This window comes from Panthera tigris, chromosome A1 (genome assembly GCF_018350195.1).
Source record: "Panthera tigris isolate Pti1 chromosome A1, P.tigris_Pti1_mat1.1, whole genome shotgun sequence".
Taxonomy (NCBI): Eukaryota; Metazoa; Chordata; class Mammalia; order Carnivora; family Felidae; genus Panthera; species Panthera tigris.
The window spans coordinates 26,838,843-26,858,456 of NC_056660.1; the positions used below are offsets into that span (position 1 = coordinate 26,838,843).

The 19,614-nt window shown below is 38.7% G+C and overlaps 1 protein-coding gene across 1 annotated transcript; it reads right to left on the reverse strand.

Moving 5' to 3' along the window:
* Positions 1–18,790: 18,790 nt before the first annotated feature.
* Positions 18,791–19,195, reverse strand: LOC102955037 (prefoldin subunit 4). The gene has a single exon (XM_007085372.3). It carries the CDS (start codon positions 19,193–19,195, stop codon positions 18,791–18,793), a length of 405 nt encoding a protein of 134 aa, XP_007085434.2.
* Positions 19,196–19,614: the final 419 nt, after the last annotated feature.

Here is a 19,614-nt window from a genome sequence, read left to right on the forward strand (position 1 = left end):
TTACAGCCAAAGAAACTAAGGCTGAGAGAAGATGAATAACTTTCCAAATTTATACAGTAAGGAAGTGATTCTGATTCATTCCTTTTTTTTTCTTTCAGTAGGAAAATAATTTCGATGGGAATGTATTTTTAAATAAAGCCAGCTCATATGCCAGCTTTTAAGACCCATCTACAAAAGAGATAAGCAAAGGAGAGAGATGATCTTTATAATCTTTCAAAGCTCGGTGATCCAGTGTGACTGAGGGATTTGAGAACTATTTAACAGAGAATCAACATATAACATTGAATGAGACAAATAAGAGATAATTTCTGAAAAGTTGGAAGGAAGGTTTTCATCTTTGTTCCATTACTGGAAACAGAAATAAATGGAAAACATCATGTTTTCTTTTGAAGGTGTGAAGCCCAAGTAAAACATGAACAAATCTTTAACATGTCCTTTTCTGTCAGAAGGAGGGGGCAAGGAACCTTAAATAGTGTGGCTCAGTGACTCACTGAATACGTATTTAACTCGACGGTTTGTAGTAAAAAGTATAGATGACAAATCAATATACACATATTTACATATTCCCACAATACATACTCACATATATATGAGAAACAGAGTCTAATGAAATATTACCTCTAGTATATATGATATGCTCTGGTGTTTTCTATTCTAGCTAATAAAACAAATTCTGGTCCTGATCCACTCACGGATGGCTCACAGCATGACGTTTGAAAAACACGGCTCTATCTAATCCCTCAATTTTATTTCTTCTTCTCTCTTTATCCTTTAACCCCAAGAGAATCATCCCTGGCAAAAATAGAAACATTGGCACCCTTCACTCCCTTTCACCTCTTCCTTGTTCTACATTCCCGCGTACAACACAGGTGACCCTCCTGTCTCCCTCCACACAGACCTGTGCCTCAAACGCTATGGACCACTGGTATCTGTACTCCTTCCTTTCTGCAGATGGGGAAGCGTCTCATCTGCCATTGGTGCTTTGCAGATCATGATAGCTGAGGGGATTTTTTTCCCCAGTAAATGAAGCTTCTCTGATGGTCAGAAAACATTCCTAATTTTCGATGGCTTGTCAACATAGTAACTTTTGTGACTAGAGAAAGAAGAAAAACTTTGTCACTCAACAATCTTACGATTCCATTAGGCACTTACCTTTTTATTTTAGACAAAGTTCAAACCCTGGAAACCTAAATGAAATGTAGGTCCAATGAATGATTTGAGGGCTATCATTTCAATTATAAACATAATGGTTTTTCTAATGGAAATGCTTCTTTTGAAAGTGGTGGTACTGAAGTTTTGGGTTGAGGAAAAACAAATTGTCTTTCATCAGAATTGTTTTGAAATATTTTGTTTTCTCATGAAAAAATGCAATCAAATTTGTGTTTTATTCTTAGTAGTAGTATTTTTTGGAGTTAATGTTGACATGATTTCAACCACTAGGAGTGTTCGCCCAAACTTTATAGTGTCTTTTGTGAGAAGAGTAATACAGTATAACATGGGGTGAACTGTTCAGTTTTATTTGGAATCATTTTCAGCACAAAAGCTGCAAAGGGAAAATATTACAGAGAGATTGGGGTTTGTGGAACACAAGCTTGACATTTTTAAAGTTTAGGAAATAATGGAAGTGAGATAATGAAAAGAAGATAATGAGCCATAGATGCGATAACTGGTCTGTAGGTATTACACTTCATTGTAGATACAAATTCACTACAAACACTTGTTATTTACGTGTTGCTTCAGCCAGAACCCTGACGTCCTCCATAACACCACCCTCTCCCTCACTCCTCACGTGAGCCATTATTATGTCCTTGTGATTCTCCCCTCAGAGATCCCTCAAGTCCACCTGCTTCTTCTCAAGTTAAAGGCACCACCTCATTTTGTGGAGGGCGGGGATGTCTTTAGGAGACTTCCTGACTGGAGGCATATGTGTAAGTGATGAATCACTAAATACTATTTCTGAAACCAATATTACACTATATGTTAACTAACTTGAATTGGTTACCTAATAATTGGTTACCTAAATTGGTTACCTAACTGGTTACCTAAACCTAATAACTACCCCCCCCCAAATAAAAAATAAAAAAAAATATTAAACAACAACAACAAAGGGGACTTTCTGAAATGGCTACTTTATCCACCACCCCCCTCCCATTCTTGCCTTCTCTATTCAGTAAGAGCCCAAGTAAACTACTAAAAGCACAAATCATACCACATTGTCCTGCATACTGGGGAGTGTATTTCTAACACTGACAATAACCCCATGAAGCTCTACAGGATCTAGCTATGTCCCCGTCAGTAGCTGCCCCTTCTTCCCATACTGGCCTCCTTTCCATCCCTGAACTCACTGAGCCCCTTTCCTCCTCGGAGCCTTCCCACATACCTCCCCAAGCCAAACATCAGAAGCTTTGTTTCTTCTAAAGGAATCATGTCATAAGGCTGTGAGAATATTCTTATGATGCTGCCATCACTTGATGTATTTTTTAAATTTCTCTGAAACAGCTTTTCAAGAGCCTACATCAGTTTTTTGGGTAAAATTTTCAGTGGAAGAATATTCAGTAATACTGAGTTTGGTTTAGGATATTGTAATCTTCAAAGCACTTGAACAAGTCTTCTCATTTAAATTTTGTTTCTTTTTTTTTTTTTAATTTTTTTTTCAACGTTTTTTATTTATTTTTGGGACAGAGAGAGACAGAGCATGAACGGGGGAGGGGCAGAGAGAGAGGGAGACACAGAATTGGAAACAGGCTCCAGGCTCAGAGCCATCAGCCCAGAGCCTGACGCGGGGCTCGAACTCACGGACCGCGAGATCGTGACCTGGCTGAAGTCGGACGCTTAACCGACTGCGCCACCCAGGCACCCCTGTTTAATTCTTAATAAGACCCATGCTTGAAGTTGATATTGATGTTTGGAAAAGCTAAGTACATGGTAGAGTAGCAGACTTAGATTTGAATATATTAGCTATGGTATTAATTGTAAAAAGACATAATGCTCTAATTAAAGGACAAAGAATATCAGATTGGATAAAGCTCGCTTTATGCTGTTTCTAGGAAATATATTTAGAATATAAGAACGTGAAAGGTTGGGGCACCTTGGTGGCTCAGTCGGTTAAGTGTCCGACTTTGGCTCAGGTCATGATCTCGCAGGCCATGAGTTCGAGCCCCTCATTAGGCTCTGGGCTGACAGATCAGAGCCTAGAGCCTGCTTAAGATTCTGTGTCTCCTTCTCTCCTTACCCTTCCCCCACTCACACTCAGTCTCTCTCTCTCTCTGTCTCTCAAAAATGAATAAACCTTAAAAAAAAGGAATGTAAAATATTGCAAGTAAAATGGTGGAAAAAAAAACATAAAATGCAAAAATACCGATATCTCCCCTTGCCCTCCACCCCCCAAAATCAGTAATTGTTATGCTAATACTAAGAAGACTTTTTAAAGCAGAAAACTTTACTAGATATAATGACGATATTTTATAATGGTAAAAATTAATTCACCTGGAAGTTATAATAATCCCCAAAGTTTAGACATTTAATCATGTGCCCCAATTTTTAAAAATTAGCAATACTAAGAGAAGAAATAGAAAAATTAATAAATAGTAAGAGATTATGATATATCTCTTTCAGTAAGTTGAGAGAACAGACAAAAAAGTAAGCATTAGTAAAGTTTAAACCATACGGTGACAAACTTTACTTATGGAAACATAAAAAGCTTTGAGCACAAAACAAGCACAGAAAACCATTTTTGCCTAGCATGTAAGAAACATATTTTTAAAAAAGTGACCACATACTGAATCAAATATGCAGTCTCAAAATATTTGAAAAGGTTAAAATTTTACAAAGAATTAAAAGTTGATCACTATTCATTTAAGCTACAAATCAGCAGCAACAATCTGGAGAACAATAGTAAAATCTTAAATAGTCCTATATTTAAAAATTAAGAAATATTCTTCTAAATAAATACAGGGTCAAAAAAGAATCATAATGGCAATTGGAAAATATTTTTATCTGAATGGTAATGAAATTCAGATGCAGCTAAAGCCATCTTTGAGGGAAATTTATAGCCTTAAAATGCATGTTGAAATGGAAAATTAATGAACTGAACATCCATCTCAAACAGTTATAAAAAAGAAGGAAAAATACACTGAAAGAATGTAGAAGGAAGAAAAAACAAAGAGAAGAGCAGAAAATAATGAAAATTTAAAAATGAAAAACAAATACATAGCAGAGACCGTCATCAAAGCCAAAATTTTGTTCTTTGAAAAGTCTATTGAAATTGACAAGCTCACGGGACACCTGGGTGGCTCAGTCAGTTAAGTGTCTGACTCTGTTTTGGCTCAGGTCATGATCTTAAGGTTCATTGGGTTCGAGCCCTACATTCTGTCTCTCTCCCTCTTTCTCTGCCCCTTCCCTGCTCTCTCTCTCTCTCTCTCTCCCTCTCTCTCTCTCTCTGTCTCAAAATAAATAAGCATTTAAAAAATAAATAAAAAATAAAATTGGCAAGCTCAAACAAGAAAAAATATTAAATAGCCAGGCATTGGGAGTGATAAAAGGGGATATCATTATAGTTCCTTGCAGACACTGAAAATATAATAAGAGGATATTATCAACAACTTTAATTAAAGTGTAAAATTTCTGAAGAAAACATTAGCAAGCTGTCGATTAATATATAAAAAAATTAGTACATGAGCAAATTGATTTTAACCCAGAGACACAAGATTGCTTAAATGTAATTTTCTACACTATATAAAAAGAGAAAAATCATATGATTACTTTATTACATACTGATATAGTATTTACTAAAATTCGACATCAGTTCATGATAATAATTCTTAGCATATCAGGAAGAAAAGGAAGTTTTCTTAATCCAAAAAGGATAGGCACCCCAAAATCTACAGGATAGTTTATGTGTATGCACCCCAAATCTATAATTGAAGCTCCTGTCCTGTCAGGGGTCACTCTGGCCTCATTCTAACCTGTGCTGTGCCATTCTCCACATTTAGTTGCTCTTCTTCTCTATGGTTTTGTCAAAAACATTTTTTGATGAAATAAAGGAACAATGAAGAAAATACCTTGTTTATTTTTGAAACCACACAGGATGCCTATAAAGATGATAAGATTAGATTAAATGTATCGATACGATTTTAAGTTACGCATTCTCTTAAGCAAGAGTATATCAGCATCAGCAGGAATGTGGAATTGGCAAGGAGGGCCAGGTCTAGAAGGACAGGTCAAGATCAAGCCCTAGGACAAGCTGAAGGAAATCAGCTAATGCTGCGAGATGGGTAGCTGTCATAGGTCTAGGGAGCCTGGATCCAGAGCGCAGGAAAGACACATTCATTTAGAGGCAGGGCTATCGTATGATTGGGAGACAGAGGCTAGTAAGTTAGTTCTTCTACTCCTTGGGTAATAAACCCAGAAATGTTTGTGGTCTGTGGTTTATCATCACGAGCAGGTAGAGGAAACATTGATTTTCAGCAGTTTCCTCTACCTGGTTCACTACTTTTGGATATCACGGTGTTGCATCATGAGGGTGTTTATAATTTCACGTGAAAACTTACTAATTTCTACTGGAATATTTTGATACAGTTGTATTTCACAGAAACAAAGCCGATGACGGCATAGAAAATAAAGTAGCTACTATCGCAGTCATCATTATTACTTCTGCACATTTCCTGTTATTTCCCAAGCTGCTCCACCCTGGGAATAAACACGAATCACAGCAACAGTTACAGAACAGCATCTGTTTGGCTCCAGCCAGCTCTCCCAGATTCCTCCCAAATAGCTTTGGAGTCTCGGTGAGTGTCTCACATGCATGTGTGAGGGCGTCCTCTTGATTACTGCTGAAATCGCCAACAATTCATTCCTCCTTCATCCTGGGGGAGGTTCCTAGTCCCTGCGACTCCACGCGTGGTCCCTGTGTCATTGGTAACTGGGAGTTCTACTGACACCCATCCAAGGCCGACAGAGCCTCACATCCAGGGCTACAAAGGTATCCCCTGCTTTTCCCAAGTTCACATCTCGCCACTTCACTTTTGGGAAAGAACTGCATTAGTACCTGTTTTCATTAACTGAAACCAACCAACCAACCAACCAACCAACAAAAACATCCAAAGAGGATTCCTGCCTTTCCGTAAAAAGATAGTGAAAATAGCTTTCAGCACTTGCTCTGCAGTGAGGCCTTATAGAGGCAGCGGGCACCCCAAGCGGAGGGGCCCCCGCCAAACTCCCTCCCTGGGAGCTACACTCAGCATCTCAGCATCAAGCTGCCAGAGCTTCAAGTTCTGTGAGCACCTGTGCTTTATCTCGACTTCTTTTGTGCATCTGTTAGCAAGATGTGACCTAAGGTGTCAGAAAAGCATAAGAGAGATTATTCTTTGGGTCTGGGAATGCCTACAATTTTTTCCATGTATATTAATGGTGAATGCTGCTTGGCCTTACACCATTTTGGCTCAGGAAAGTTATCATGGGAATGCTGTACTTGCGTGGTAGTGGGGGAAACCTATATCCATCCTGGCAATTGTGGTAATTAGGTGCAGCCCAGGAGTGAGTGTCATAAATTGAGACATGGTGATAAACGAATGCCGTTAATATCTTCTAGTACCCTACTGAGATTTCAGATAAACCACTCCTATCCTTTAGTGTTACATCGATTGCAGTTTCTCTACGTAGGGCCTCTGTGTGCCTGCTGGAGCAGTCTCTCCATATTCAAAGAGTAGACTTTTGGTTGTTCTTAGCATCACTTCTATTTTTCTTGTATCACGGTCCCTTGTCCTAGCAGAAGATAGGTTTTTTTTGTCACTGCTTTACCTTCCATGTTTATCCCAGGAGGCCCCTTGGTCCCTCATGTAGGCTAGTTCAAAGAGAATCCACCCCTCCATCCTCCAGAGATAACAGATACACCTGATGCCCGAGGGCATACAGGACTTCAGCTCAGATTGCTCCTAGGACTGTTCCAACAGGAGAGAGAACACCTTAGCGCTTTTTGCAATTAGAGCTTAAAAAATATTCCTTCCTGAACATATAAGATTGTGAGCGACCAGAATAATAGATGTTACGGAAGGTGATGATGTATTTTGAAGGAGGAAGGCTGCCATGAAGACACTTCTCTGCCTCCCTTATCATTCTGACTTGGAATGTGTATTTTTCTTAAAGAAGGGTTTAGAGAGTTGGAACCATGCAGGGTTTTTTTTTTTGTTTTTTTTTTTTTTTTGAAGTGAAACTTTCAGCTTACTAATAATCCGAAAACCAGCCATCTTGTATCCTCTTATGGTCTGAAGCCTTTTAACAAAATAGAGGATTTTAGTATTACGTGCAAGTAACTCAGCAATAAATTTCTCCAAAGGATATACTGTAAACTTTTTTTATGCTAGAAAACCAAATTCCCAAAACGCAAGACTAGTTACCTGCCGCATTAAGAAACATGAGTGCAAACAAATTTTATGAAAAAAAAAATTATGGAAAGCAATTGGCTAGAGAGTGATTACGGAGGTTAATCTGGGTACTAATTGGCTTGTTCAGGACGTACCCCAAAGCAGAATCACCAATCATTTCTAGTGTAAGTAAATGATACAGCATTATGGCAATTAAAGAACATGATTCATTTTTCCACAGGGTTTCACATTAACTTAAAAACAATCATTGAGGTTTAATCCGAATCAACAAAAAATATACAGCATCTAAATGGGGCTTTTACCTTTCAAGTAATTTTCCTGCTGCTGAATGTGTAGAACAGTGCAAGACAGAAGTTCATTCCTGAACTGAACTGCAGGGCTTAACGGATATTCTCGTAAGGCATATGCCCTCCTTACAACCCCCATTTATTTATGTTACAGGTCATTATTCTAGTGAATGTGACACTGCAGTCATTTGTACAGTTACAAATTATAATGTGCATGTGCAAATTATAACTTTCTTGCACAGAGCAAGGAGCAGAGCTGTATCAGGTGATATAAGAGGGATAAGTCGAAGTCACTTGATACAATAAGGAAAATAAATTATGAAACCTTTTTTAATGGGGGAATTTTTTCCTTAGAAGATACTCATTTCTGCTCAATGAATATTTTCTGGCTGACCCATGCTAAAAATGCCACAGGGAGCCAGTGCATGCTGATGGTGCACGCTGACCACATGCTCCCCCTGGGCTGAAACACTGACCCCTGCATTTTTTTTAATGTTTATTTTTTTGAGAGAGAGGAGAGACAGAGACAGAGAGAAAGAGCATGAGCAAGGGAGGGGCAGAGAGAGAGGGAGACACAGAATCTGAAACAGGCTCCAGGCTCTGAGCTGTCAGCACAGAGCCCGACACGGGGCTCAAACTCACGAATCGTGAGATCATGACCTGAGCCAAAGTCAGACGCTTAACCGACTGAGCCACCCAGGTGCTCCTGGCCCCTGAATTTTGAACATGGTGACCCTGTCAGCCTGCCCTCTTTTTGAGGCCCGTGGGAAGCCATTCTCCTTGTGTGCTACTAGGTCTTTGTTGTGAGCATAACTTTTTACCACAGAACACCTGAGGTCCCGAACCAGAGAATCCAGGGTTCTGATGGGAGGGAGAGGTAGCAGAGAAGCAGAACATGAGAAATCCCGCTCAGAACAAGCAGGACTTCCTCTGGGGCTAGCGGAGAATGAAAAGGTGCGTCTGGTCACTTTCTTGTCCTTTTGGCTAAGACCAAGTGAAAAGGCGTGTCTCTCGGAGCAGTTGAAGGGTGCAGAGGAGTGCCTCTTGCTTGGGGAAAGCTCTTTAGGATTTCAGAACTTTGAGATCGGTCTTTTGATTGCATTTTTGCTCAGCTGGATGTCTGTGATCTCCTTAGCGATAGATTCCAAGTCTTTATTCTTTCGCGTATCTTCCGGTCCAAACATGGTGCCAGGCACCTGGTAGTTACTCGATGTTTGATGACGATGACGGTGATGATGATGGTGGGGACGCTGTTGATGATAATGATAGTGAAGGTAGTGACAGCTAACATTTATCACCAAGCGTTCTGTTTGTCTCGTCTGATGCAATCTTCACAACAGTTGTGTGGAGGCATTATTTTTTTTTTTAAGGTTCAGACGTAAAGTACAGAGTTTAAGTTCCTTGCTCGAGGTCACACAGCTAATAAGTATTGGAGCTGGGGATCAGACACCTCGGATAAGGAAAATGGCACAAAAGCACAAATAGTTGAATGAACTATTGAGTAAGGTCAGTAGGCTTCCCATTTACATCCGTGGGCCCCAAAGCTGTGTGTTTTGCTAATGCCGGGGCAGGGTTTCCAACATGTGGGGCCAGAGAATACGGTGTTGTGGGGGCCGTCCTGTGCATTGGAGGGCGTGGAGCAACATCCCTAGCTTCTAGCCACCAGATGCCAATGGCAGCCCCCAACCCACGTTGTCACAACCGAAATTGTCCCTGGAGGACAACATTGTTGCCACTTTCGAAGGGCCGGCCTTAGAAGGCCACCTAAGGCTTCGGCTTGAGCGGCACCCATTCCTACCGTCACCATCTGTGAATATTACAACAGCATCACCTTCAGTATCTGTGAGAAGATCTGCCTTAGATGCATGTACTATCCTTGGCAATGGCACCTTTGTCTTTACCCTTTAGGAGTTAGGGCATGAGGTAGGGAACAGGTTTTTTTAGTTCTATTTTTCTATGTTTTTTTGTCCCCCTTCTGTTCTACAAGAGAAAGAAGACAAAAACATTATCCCCCGAAAATGCCAAGAATCTGTCCAAAGAAATCACTCTCTGATCCTGGAAGAGGAAAAAGGTGATATTTAGGAGTGAGGCCATAGATGAAGGGTGTCATCGCGGTGACAAGAGTGCAATCCACTGGTTGCAGCAACACTACGAGGCCGAGTCTTGAGGACACAAGCCTGTGTCCTGGGCCCAACGGGAAGTGGGAAGAGGACCCAGTGGATGGTTCCCTACCCTCCTCCTATGTTTCCTTAGAATCTGCACGTACTGAGGACCCAGAGTCCGTGATGGAATCGTAAAACAGAAAGGATCTGTTGGACAGGAGGGCGTGTTTTGTTTTAAAATAGGAAAACCTAGTGTCGGTGTTCGGAGAGCAAATTCAGCTCTTGCGGTTTGAAAATCACCGATGAAAATCCCCAGGTTCGTGCCGCATTAAAGCCAGATCTCACTGGTTTTTAAAACTGGAGTGTGAGCTCCAGTGCTCACGCTTTTGGAACTTTACGTGACTGGACCGTCATTTAAGTTGTGCTCTTTACCATTCTGGCACTGGTACCCTAGACTACTTAAAATGGGTGCTCAAGGCCTCGATAACAATGAAGATTCCTAAGTACTGCAGAAAAGGTTGCAAGGAGTATAGTCTGGTTTAAAGTTATTTAGGTAAGCCCCCCAGAGACGGTTGAGTTTAATGAGGCCAACTCTCTCTATATTTAATTCATTAAAGAGTGATATTAATGCATGAGAGAATAGCCTGTTATGGATTTGTATGCTTTAGGACTGGGCAGACTGTTTTAGTTTTTGTTTTTGTTTTTGTTTTATCCTAGGTTAATTTTAAAAATCAATTCGTTAGCGTAGATAATCCTGATTGAAGAAAATCCAGATTTACGAAATAAACTGGTCCATGCGTTTTTACTATTATAAATATGTTCTTAACCTCATAAAAAAAAAAAAGGCTGATTAAATAATACTTCTAATTCATTCAGGATCATGCCATGCAGATTTCCACTGATTCATCTGAGAGGCAGTAGGGATGAAGAGGAAAAAAAAAACAAACAAAATAAAACTAAGGTGGCTGGGATTCAACCTGATTGAGCATTACTCAATCTTACTTACTCACTGGGAGCAAATCTTTTACTAGGCCCTTTAGGATTTACAGTTTTCTTTGCTTTCAAGAATTGTATATTCTGGAGTTAAATAAATTAAGACATGTCCATTAAAAAGAGGACATGGGTGCTCAGTCTGTTAAACACCTGACTCTTGATCTCAGCTCAGGTCATGATCTCACGGTTCATGGGTTTGAGCCCCGAGTTGGGCTCCATACTGACAGTGCAGAGCCTGCCTGGGATTCTCTCTCTCTCTCTCTCTCTCTCTCTCTCTCTCTCTCTGCCCCTACTCCACTTGTGCTCTCTCTCACTCTCTCTCAAAATAAACAAACTTAAAAAAAAAAAAAAGACCAATATACTTTTGATAAAAATCCTGCTATAAAACAGCATTTCCCAAACATTTTGGTCTCAAGACTTCTTAAAACTTAGTGACGATTCCAAAAGGCTTTTATTCATGTGGTTTATATCTATCAGTATTTACTATGTTAGAAACTATGTAGAAATTTTTAATATGTGTATGTACTGATCCATTTAGAAACAACAAATACATATGTATTAACATAAATAACACGCTTTTTGGAAAATGTATTTCTTAAAAAAATATTAGTAAAAAGGTGAGTGTTCTTTTATATTTTTGCAAATCTCTTTAGTATCTTACTTGACTGGGTTAGGAGAAGACATATGGATTCTTATACCTGTTTTGCTATTCAGTGTGTTCTGATATGTTTCAACTGAAGAATAAAAAGACTCCAGCTCCACAAATATATATGTCACTATAAAGAGAGGAGTATTTTAATAGGCTTTTTGGATAATTATGGATTTGATTCTTTCCAGTGCACCAAACTCAAAACCTACCTGGATTCTTTTTAAGGCTACAACAGTTTTACCCACCATTGCTTTTTTTTTAATTTTTTAAAATGTTTATTTATTTTTGAGAGAGAGAGAGAGTGGGAGGGGACAGAGAGAGAGAGAGAGAGAGAGAGAGAGAGAGAGAGACTCAGAATCTGAAGCAGGCTCCAGGCTCTGAGCTGTCAGCACAGAGCCCAATGCGGGGCTCGAACCCAAGAACTGTGAGATCATGACCTGAGCTGAAGTCGGACACTTAACCAACTGAGCCACCCAGATGCCCAACCCACCATTGCTTTTGATTCACCAGTGCAAATGTCAACATGGTGAAAAAGGCAAGTAACATTTTAATATTATTATGAAAATAGATTTGACTCCCCAGACCCAAAGAAAGGATCTCAGGGACACATAAAAGTCTGAAGTCTCTACTTTAAGAATTGCTGTTAAGGAAGACCATTTTTAATTGCTGAAAAAAGTCCACAGTGTATTGTTTAGTAATAAAGGGACAGAAATGTCCCATGTTTTAAATAAAAATACAGTCAATAGGAAAACTTGAAAGTGTATATCAAACTGTTAAACAATGGTCATATCTCAGGATAGAAGAATTATGGGTAATTCATTTTCTTCTTTTTGTTTATTTCATAGAATCTCCTACAGAAAGTATTTTGTAAGGGAACAAAGTTATTCTTTCAGTGTTTAACATCTTGAAGTCAAATGATTTGAAGATTTAAGCAAAATACAAAACCTCCTATGGTCCCATTACTCTAATAACACTATTTTTTAAAGCATTTTATTGTGGTGTAAGAACACGTAACATAGATCTACCCTCTCAAATTTTTAAGTGCATAATACAGCATTGTTGACTACGACCACAATATTGTACAACAGATCTCTAGAGCTTATTTGTTTTTATTTTATGTTCGTCTTAGCTTTTATTTATTTGCATTTACATTTTGAATAGCGTTTTTCACAGAGTGGTAGAAAATTCACTTTCCCTCTTACTCCTGTATGTGGACAAGAAACTTTCATCATAATTATCTATAAAATATTAGCATTCTAATTACTGGTACAAATTTTGGCTCCTATGGAGATGAACTGGCTAATCTCAATGGTATCCAATGATATTAGTTAATGTAATTTCTTCCTAAAAGGAAGTAACAGTGTTTTGCCATTAACTAGGTTTAAAGAAATGTAGTCATTACATTACGACTCTAATAATTTCAGATCCTAAATTATGCTAATTTGATTTTAATCATTTAGCAAGCTTCTGTTTATTCCTAAAGGTTTAAAAATAGCCAAATATACTTTAATGTAGGCAGTTCTGTTTAATGTGATCGTCCCTGTAACTGTACTCTTAACTTTCAGTCATTCTCAATGTGGTTTATTCCACATACAATTCAGGGCTAATATGGAAAGATAACGGTTTTCAGATTCTGGCGTTGCATTATATCTACACAGGACGGATTTCTGCTGGTTGGCATGCAGCTACAACCATTTGCTAAGCCATACAATTTTCATTTCTTAGCATCACTTGTATGACGAGCTCTAGACGAGGGCACTTTAACACAGGTAGACTCTGCAGGGTCACTCCCAGGTGGCTTCCTATCAGAAGTGATAAGTAAGAAATAATTGAATGGCAGCACCTTTCCTTTGTTCAGCTTTAGTTCTTTTGGAGAAATTTTACTCTTTCTGTCTATCACAGAGTAAATCCCCCAGACATCTTGTCTACTCTGATTACGTACTTTAGTTCTTAACAATATCTATGTCAAGCTTGTTACCTCCATTGAAACAGATGATTTATGAAAGCTGATGGGTATTGTTTGAGATACTGTGAACACAGGATACTTTGTTTAGTTATTTCCTGCCCGCTCCAAGGTAGCCTTTGCTCACATGCCACTTGAAATATTAGATAAATATTAAAACATAACACGCACACAGGAGAGTCACCCTAGCTTTAATAATTGATTCAGAGGGATCCTGAGTCAGAGGCATTGTTGGCATCTAAACTCAGAGTGTTCCAGGTTGGACAACTTAGTGCGACAGCCACATTAATGGTTAAGTTGGGGGCACCAGGATGGCTCAGCTGGTTAAGCGTCTGACTCTTGATTACATCTCAGCTCATGATCTCATGGTTCCTGGGATCGAGCCCCGCATAATAGTGTGGAAACTGCTTGGGATTTTTCTCTCTCCCTCTCTCTGCACTCCCCTCTCCATTCACACACGTGTGTGCGTGCTCTCTCTCTCTCTCTCCCCAAATAAATAAATGAACTTTAAAAAAAAAGATATTTTCTCTAAGTTGAAGATAGACTTTGTGTTTTGAGATTAAATGGCTTGGCAGACTTCTAGCACAATGAAAGAAAAATAACATATAGCTAGGTGCATCTTGATGAAATTTCAGAACTCCTAGGATAAGGAAAAAATTTCTGTTTGAAAAAAAACACAAATGACCTAAGAAAGAGAATTATGTTAGCAGACTCATACCAATTTTGGAATTTCATATTAAAATAACAATGAAGAAAGTTTTATCCAAGAGAATGGTAATGTCATTGTTGGTGAATATGGGAAATAGATACTCTCATGTATGTACTTTAAGTGAAATTATACTAATTTAGTGCAGTCCTTTTGGAAGATAGTTTAGCAGCATATATTACTGTTTAAAATACACATTCCATTTGATCCAGCAGTTCTAGGTTATCTATAGGAAGACACTAGGCCTATGTATAGGATGGGCTTGTACTAGGGTATACACTGTACAAGAGGTAGGACTGGACAGAGACAGGGCAATGAATGTGACCTCATCATTATGTCATCATCTTCTGTACCACTTGCATGACTGGAATAATTTTGTTAAGTGCCCAAGAATTAAGGAGAGTGGCTCCTGAAATGTGTCAGAGGCTACATCAAAAAAAAAAAAAAAAAAAAAAAAAGGAGATTAAGCCTGATCTGTTTTGCTAGGAAAGAAATTCATATGCTCAGCAGAGTAAAGGTTGAGTTGAATCTTCCTTCTCCAAATTCAGGTGAATCAAAACACTCCGCTTTGAGTTGAAATCAAGCTTAGAAAGTTTCAACCCCAAAGGAAGCCCTTTTGGAAAATTATGACAGAACGAAAATTGGATTATAATGGAAGTCTATCTACTCTATAATTTTATGGTTTTCCAAACAGTGTATCATCTCACTTTGCATTGTGTTTACCTAATTAGATGTTTGAAATATGAAAAACAATATTTAGAAGAAAGCAGAGACATAGACATTATGAGGTTCAAATAGAATAAACAGAAAAGATAAATTCAGGTGTCTTTATATTTTAATCATACAAATAATAATCCTGGTGTAGAAAGTTACCTAGCTCTCTTATTGCTTTCTATCACTCAGATTCTTTATCACATACGTAATGTCAGTTTTTTTCTTCTTGCAAAAGGCATCAGGCTACATTCATTAACAAGATGAAACAAAAAATATGTTATTCCTAGATTTCTTCTCAGCTGGGCTGAAATTACCTATGTAATAAGGTCTGCTTGCATAAAAGGATTTAGAGATGGGAGTCCCAAAATCAAGATTAAAAAATACCAAGCAACTTCTCCTTTCCTTAAGTAGCATACAGTAGAATTTTTAGAGGGGGAAAAAGTCCATAACTGGGGGCTTATGGGGAGAAATATGGAATTGAGTGTAAATAGTTTCATGGTCATGAAGTGACAAGAGTTGCCTCTGGCATTGTGACATCATGACTGTGAAGCACACAGCAGGAAGTCTGACACATAATACCCAACAAATCCTGGCTAATAGGATTTAAATTATTAATTAATTTCAGCAACTTCTATTGAATGTCTGTATGTGTCCATCCAGCACTGTGTGTAGCACTCAGGTGTGGGTCTTTGGGAGGCGAAGGGAGCCAAGGTTGAGGGAGGCTGTCTTGCTGTGCCATTTTCCAAGGGCAAATAACTATTCCACGCAAAGAAATAAAGTAAGCTGTGCTATGACTGGACGATTTGCGCCATAGGACTTTGAACTGGTACCCGTGGACCGTGGTACCTTTAATCTGGTGTAAACAGGGAGGTGGAAAGAAATTGTATATTAATATAAATTTCTTTCAGCCTATAAAAGAACTTTAAATCCAAAATGTTCTGCTAACCACACTGCTTTTCTTCTTTTTCTTGGCCTTCTAGTTCAAAGAACATTAAAATCTTATGTTTTCTCAATATTTTAGAAAACTATGCCTTTCTATTATTACAGAGCATGAAAAGCTCATTTAAAAACTTTTGTGCTTTTTAAAATTTTTCATCCTCGTTTTTTAAAGACAGAATAAAGAATGAAAATAATGGGTAAGAAACAAAGGCTTTCAAGTGCAAGATGTAGAGGTTTTAATTAAAGGATGATGAAAAAGTGACTAGTCCTCCAAATCTTTAATAAAGCTAGTTAATTCTCCACTAATGCTGTAGGAATTATGCTCTAGTGAGCTGGGACATTTTATTCATAATCAGGCAACATTATGTGCTTTTAATTAACAGTTGTACTTTCATTTGTTGGCCACTATTGAACGAAAAGTGATACCAAATAGTATCCTGCATCGTTTTGTAATCATCCTCAGAAAGCCTACATAGACAGCCTTGTTTGCTAAGAATTGCACGGGTCAAACCGAGGCACCATCTCTCTTCTCTAGGAGTAGACCCTCCAAAATAAATTATGGACAGGTTAAGAGGACACCAACCAACTCAAGGAGTTAAAAATATACAGTGTTTAGCAACCCCCTGAATGAGAGAAAGTAATTTATAAAGTAATTTATAAAATTTAAAGGATTAATACCCAGAATATACAAAGAACTCCTACAGCTCAACAGCAACAGTAAGAAACAAACAACCCAAAACTTCAAAAATGGGTGAAGGACTTGAATAGACCTTTCTCCGGAAAAGACATACCAATGGCCAACAGGTATGTGAAAGATGCTCAATATCACTATTCATGAGAGAAATGCAAATCAAAACCAAATGAACTACATCCTCACCCCCCTTAGGATGACTCCTATCCAAAAAACAGAAAATGACAAGTATTGGTGAGGATGGGGAGGAATTGGAACACTTGTTCACTGCTGGTAGGAATACAAAATGATGCAGCTGCTATGGAAAACAGCATGGCAGATGCTCAAAAAAAGTAAAAATAGAATTACCATATGATCCAGCAATTCTACTTCTGGGTATGTGTCCAAAAGAATTTAAAGCAGGGTCTCACAGAGATATTTGTACACTCATTTTCACAGCAGCATTATTCAAAATAGCCAAAAGGCAGAAGCAACCCAGTTGTCCAGTTGATGGGCAAATGGGTAAACAAAACATGGTATATACATACAAATGCGGTATCACTCAGCCTTAAAAAGGAAGGAAGTTCTGACACCGAGCTACATGCTACAACACGGATGAACCTCGAGGACTTTATGCTAAGTGAAATGAGCCAGTCACAAAAAAGACAAATACTGTATGATTCCACCTGTATGAGATACCTAGATAGTCGACTTCACAGAAACAGAAGGTACAATAGTGGTTTCCAGGGACTAGAGGTGGGAGAAATGGGGAGTTGTTCTCTAATAGGTACAAAGTTTTAGTTTTGCAAAATGAGAAGAGTGTTGGAGATAGAGGATGGTGATGGTTGTACAACCATGTGAATGCACCTAATGCCCCTGAACTGTACACTCGAAAATGGTTAAGACAGTAAATTTTATGTGTATTTTACCGCAATTAAATTTTTTAAATATGTCAATGTACGTTGACATTAAGTGTAGAAGGGTAGTTGATGAAATGAGGGCTTTAAGAACAAAATCAAATTTTTCGCTTTCTTTCCTTTCTAATATTGATCAGACGCCTTCTAAGAGTCTGTATTATTCTTAACACTGGGGATACTGGGTTAAAAACACAGTTACAGTTCAGAACTCGTGTGGCTGAATATCTCAGGAGAACAGAACCAGATAGTAAACATATCAACCAAAGTGTATATAATTGAATTTCAGGTGGTAATATTATGGAAAAAAAATAAATCAGGGTAAAGATAGAGCAATGGAAGCACCATTTTTTAAATTTTTAAAAATGTTTTATTTATGTTTGAGAGAGAGAGAGCATGCACACACACACAAGTAGGGTAGGGGCAGAGAGGGGGACAGAGGATCTGAAGTGGGATCTATGCTGACAGCAACAAGGCCGATGCGGGGCTCGAGCTCACAAACCGTGAGATCATGCATGACCTAAGCTGAAGTTGGACGCTCAACCTACTGAACCACCCAGGCGCCCCTGGAAGGACTGTTTTAAATAGGGTGGTTAGGTAAGACCTATATGAAGAGATGACATTCAAACAGAAATCTGAATGGAAGGAACGATTGTATCCATGCAGATATGTGTGTGTGTGTGTGGGGGGGGGTAGTATTCCAGGTAGAGGACCCAGCATGGACAAACTGGAATGTGCTTGATGTGCCTGAACAGCAAGCAATCCAGGAAGCTGGAGCAGAGTGAGCTGAGCACGGGGGAAGAAAAGTGGCCATTCTTTCATGGCTGTGACAGGACTCAGGCTGAATAGGACGTGAGGAGAGCAGATGTGTCAGGAACGAATCCAAAGATTTGACCTCAACACCTAGGTGAACGGTGGAATCTTCTGTCCACCAAGATGGGGACACTGAGTGAAATACATGTCAAGGGTGGGGAACAAGAGGTTGGAGCCTGATTGTTCAGCAAGAGCCCTAGACAAATGTGCTCGTCAATGAAAGCAGCCAGAGAATGTGAGCAGTTTGGCAGGTGATGAGTTTGAAGTATCCCTGTGAGGACTGTAGGGATAGGAACAGAAACCTGATCACAGTTGGATTTGTGACAAGACAAGGAGTTAGAAAGGCTTGCAGTTAACTAAAGGGATCTGAAGGCCGGGACAGCCTTTTTTTGTTGTTGCTTAACCAATTTTAATAACATGACATAAAGCCCCTACACTTGATAGAATAGTTATGCAAAATACATAGATGAATACTCTCTTCTGTTAAAAACATAAAATAAATAAGCAAGACAGGTGAAAATAGCCAAGTTTCCATTCAATAAATGAAAAATTTAAAAAAAGAAAGTTTTGCTTTCCATGTCATTTGAAGAAGGGAAATTGTCATTTTAAACGATATTCAAGTTTATTAAACACATTTTTAAAAAGTATTATAAAATGTTTAACTGTCATCAGCTTCGAGGTTGATGTTGCTCCCGAATTTTGCATAGAACGGAACTTTCAAATCTGCTAACGCCCCCTGAATCGATTCCACTCTGGCTTCTAGGGGATCAATTTCTTCTTGCAAATTTGTCTTTGCTTCTTCTAACATTTCCTGTGTTTCTTCTTGAGAATGGCTAATGAAAACATCACCAATTTGATAGGGTATCGTTAAGCAATCATCATCCGCAAGCATGATGTCCTTACAAGCATCTCCTAAGTTTTGGAGTTGTTTCTTTTTTACTCCTATTTCCTCTTTCAGCTCTGTGATTCTACTTGTATTCCGTGCCAATTTGTTTATCTTTTGTTGATCTTCAAAAGTAACATTGACAACTTCTGCAGCCGTCTTCTTCATGGCGGCCGCCATCTTGGCTTTTTGTGTTTGTTTTTGTCTGAAAATGTCATTTTTACTTAAAGCACAAAAAATGAGACATAACATATACATTTATACATGAAGAAAGAAAACACCAGAAAGTTTACAAAACGATCTGAGTGTCTCAGATAGTTTCTAGAGATTTATACTGTGGCTGTGGCCATGGAGGATGGAAAGTAAGAGACAGATTCCATAGGTCCTATGAAGAAAGAAAGGAGACGGTTTACTTGGTTAGAACCTCTGCCTTAAGAACAGTAATGGATTTTTTTTTAAGTTAAGGGTAGTATCTTCTGATTGTGCTGATGATAGTCACACCAGGGACATTGGTTGATGACTGGTGCTTGATGGTTAGATTTACCTTCTCTGGAGCCAGAATGATCCCTCAAAGATCAAATCATTCTGTTATCATCTAC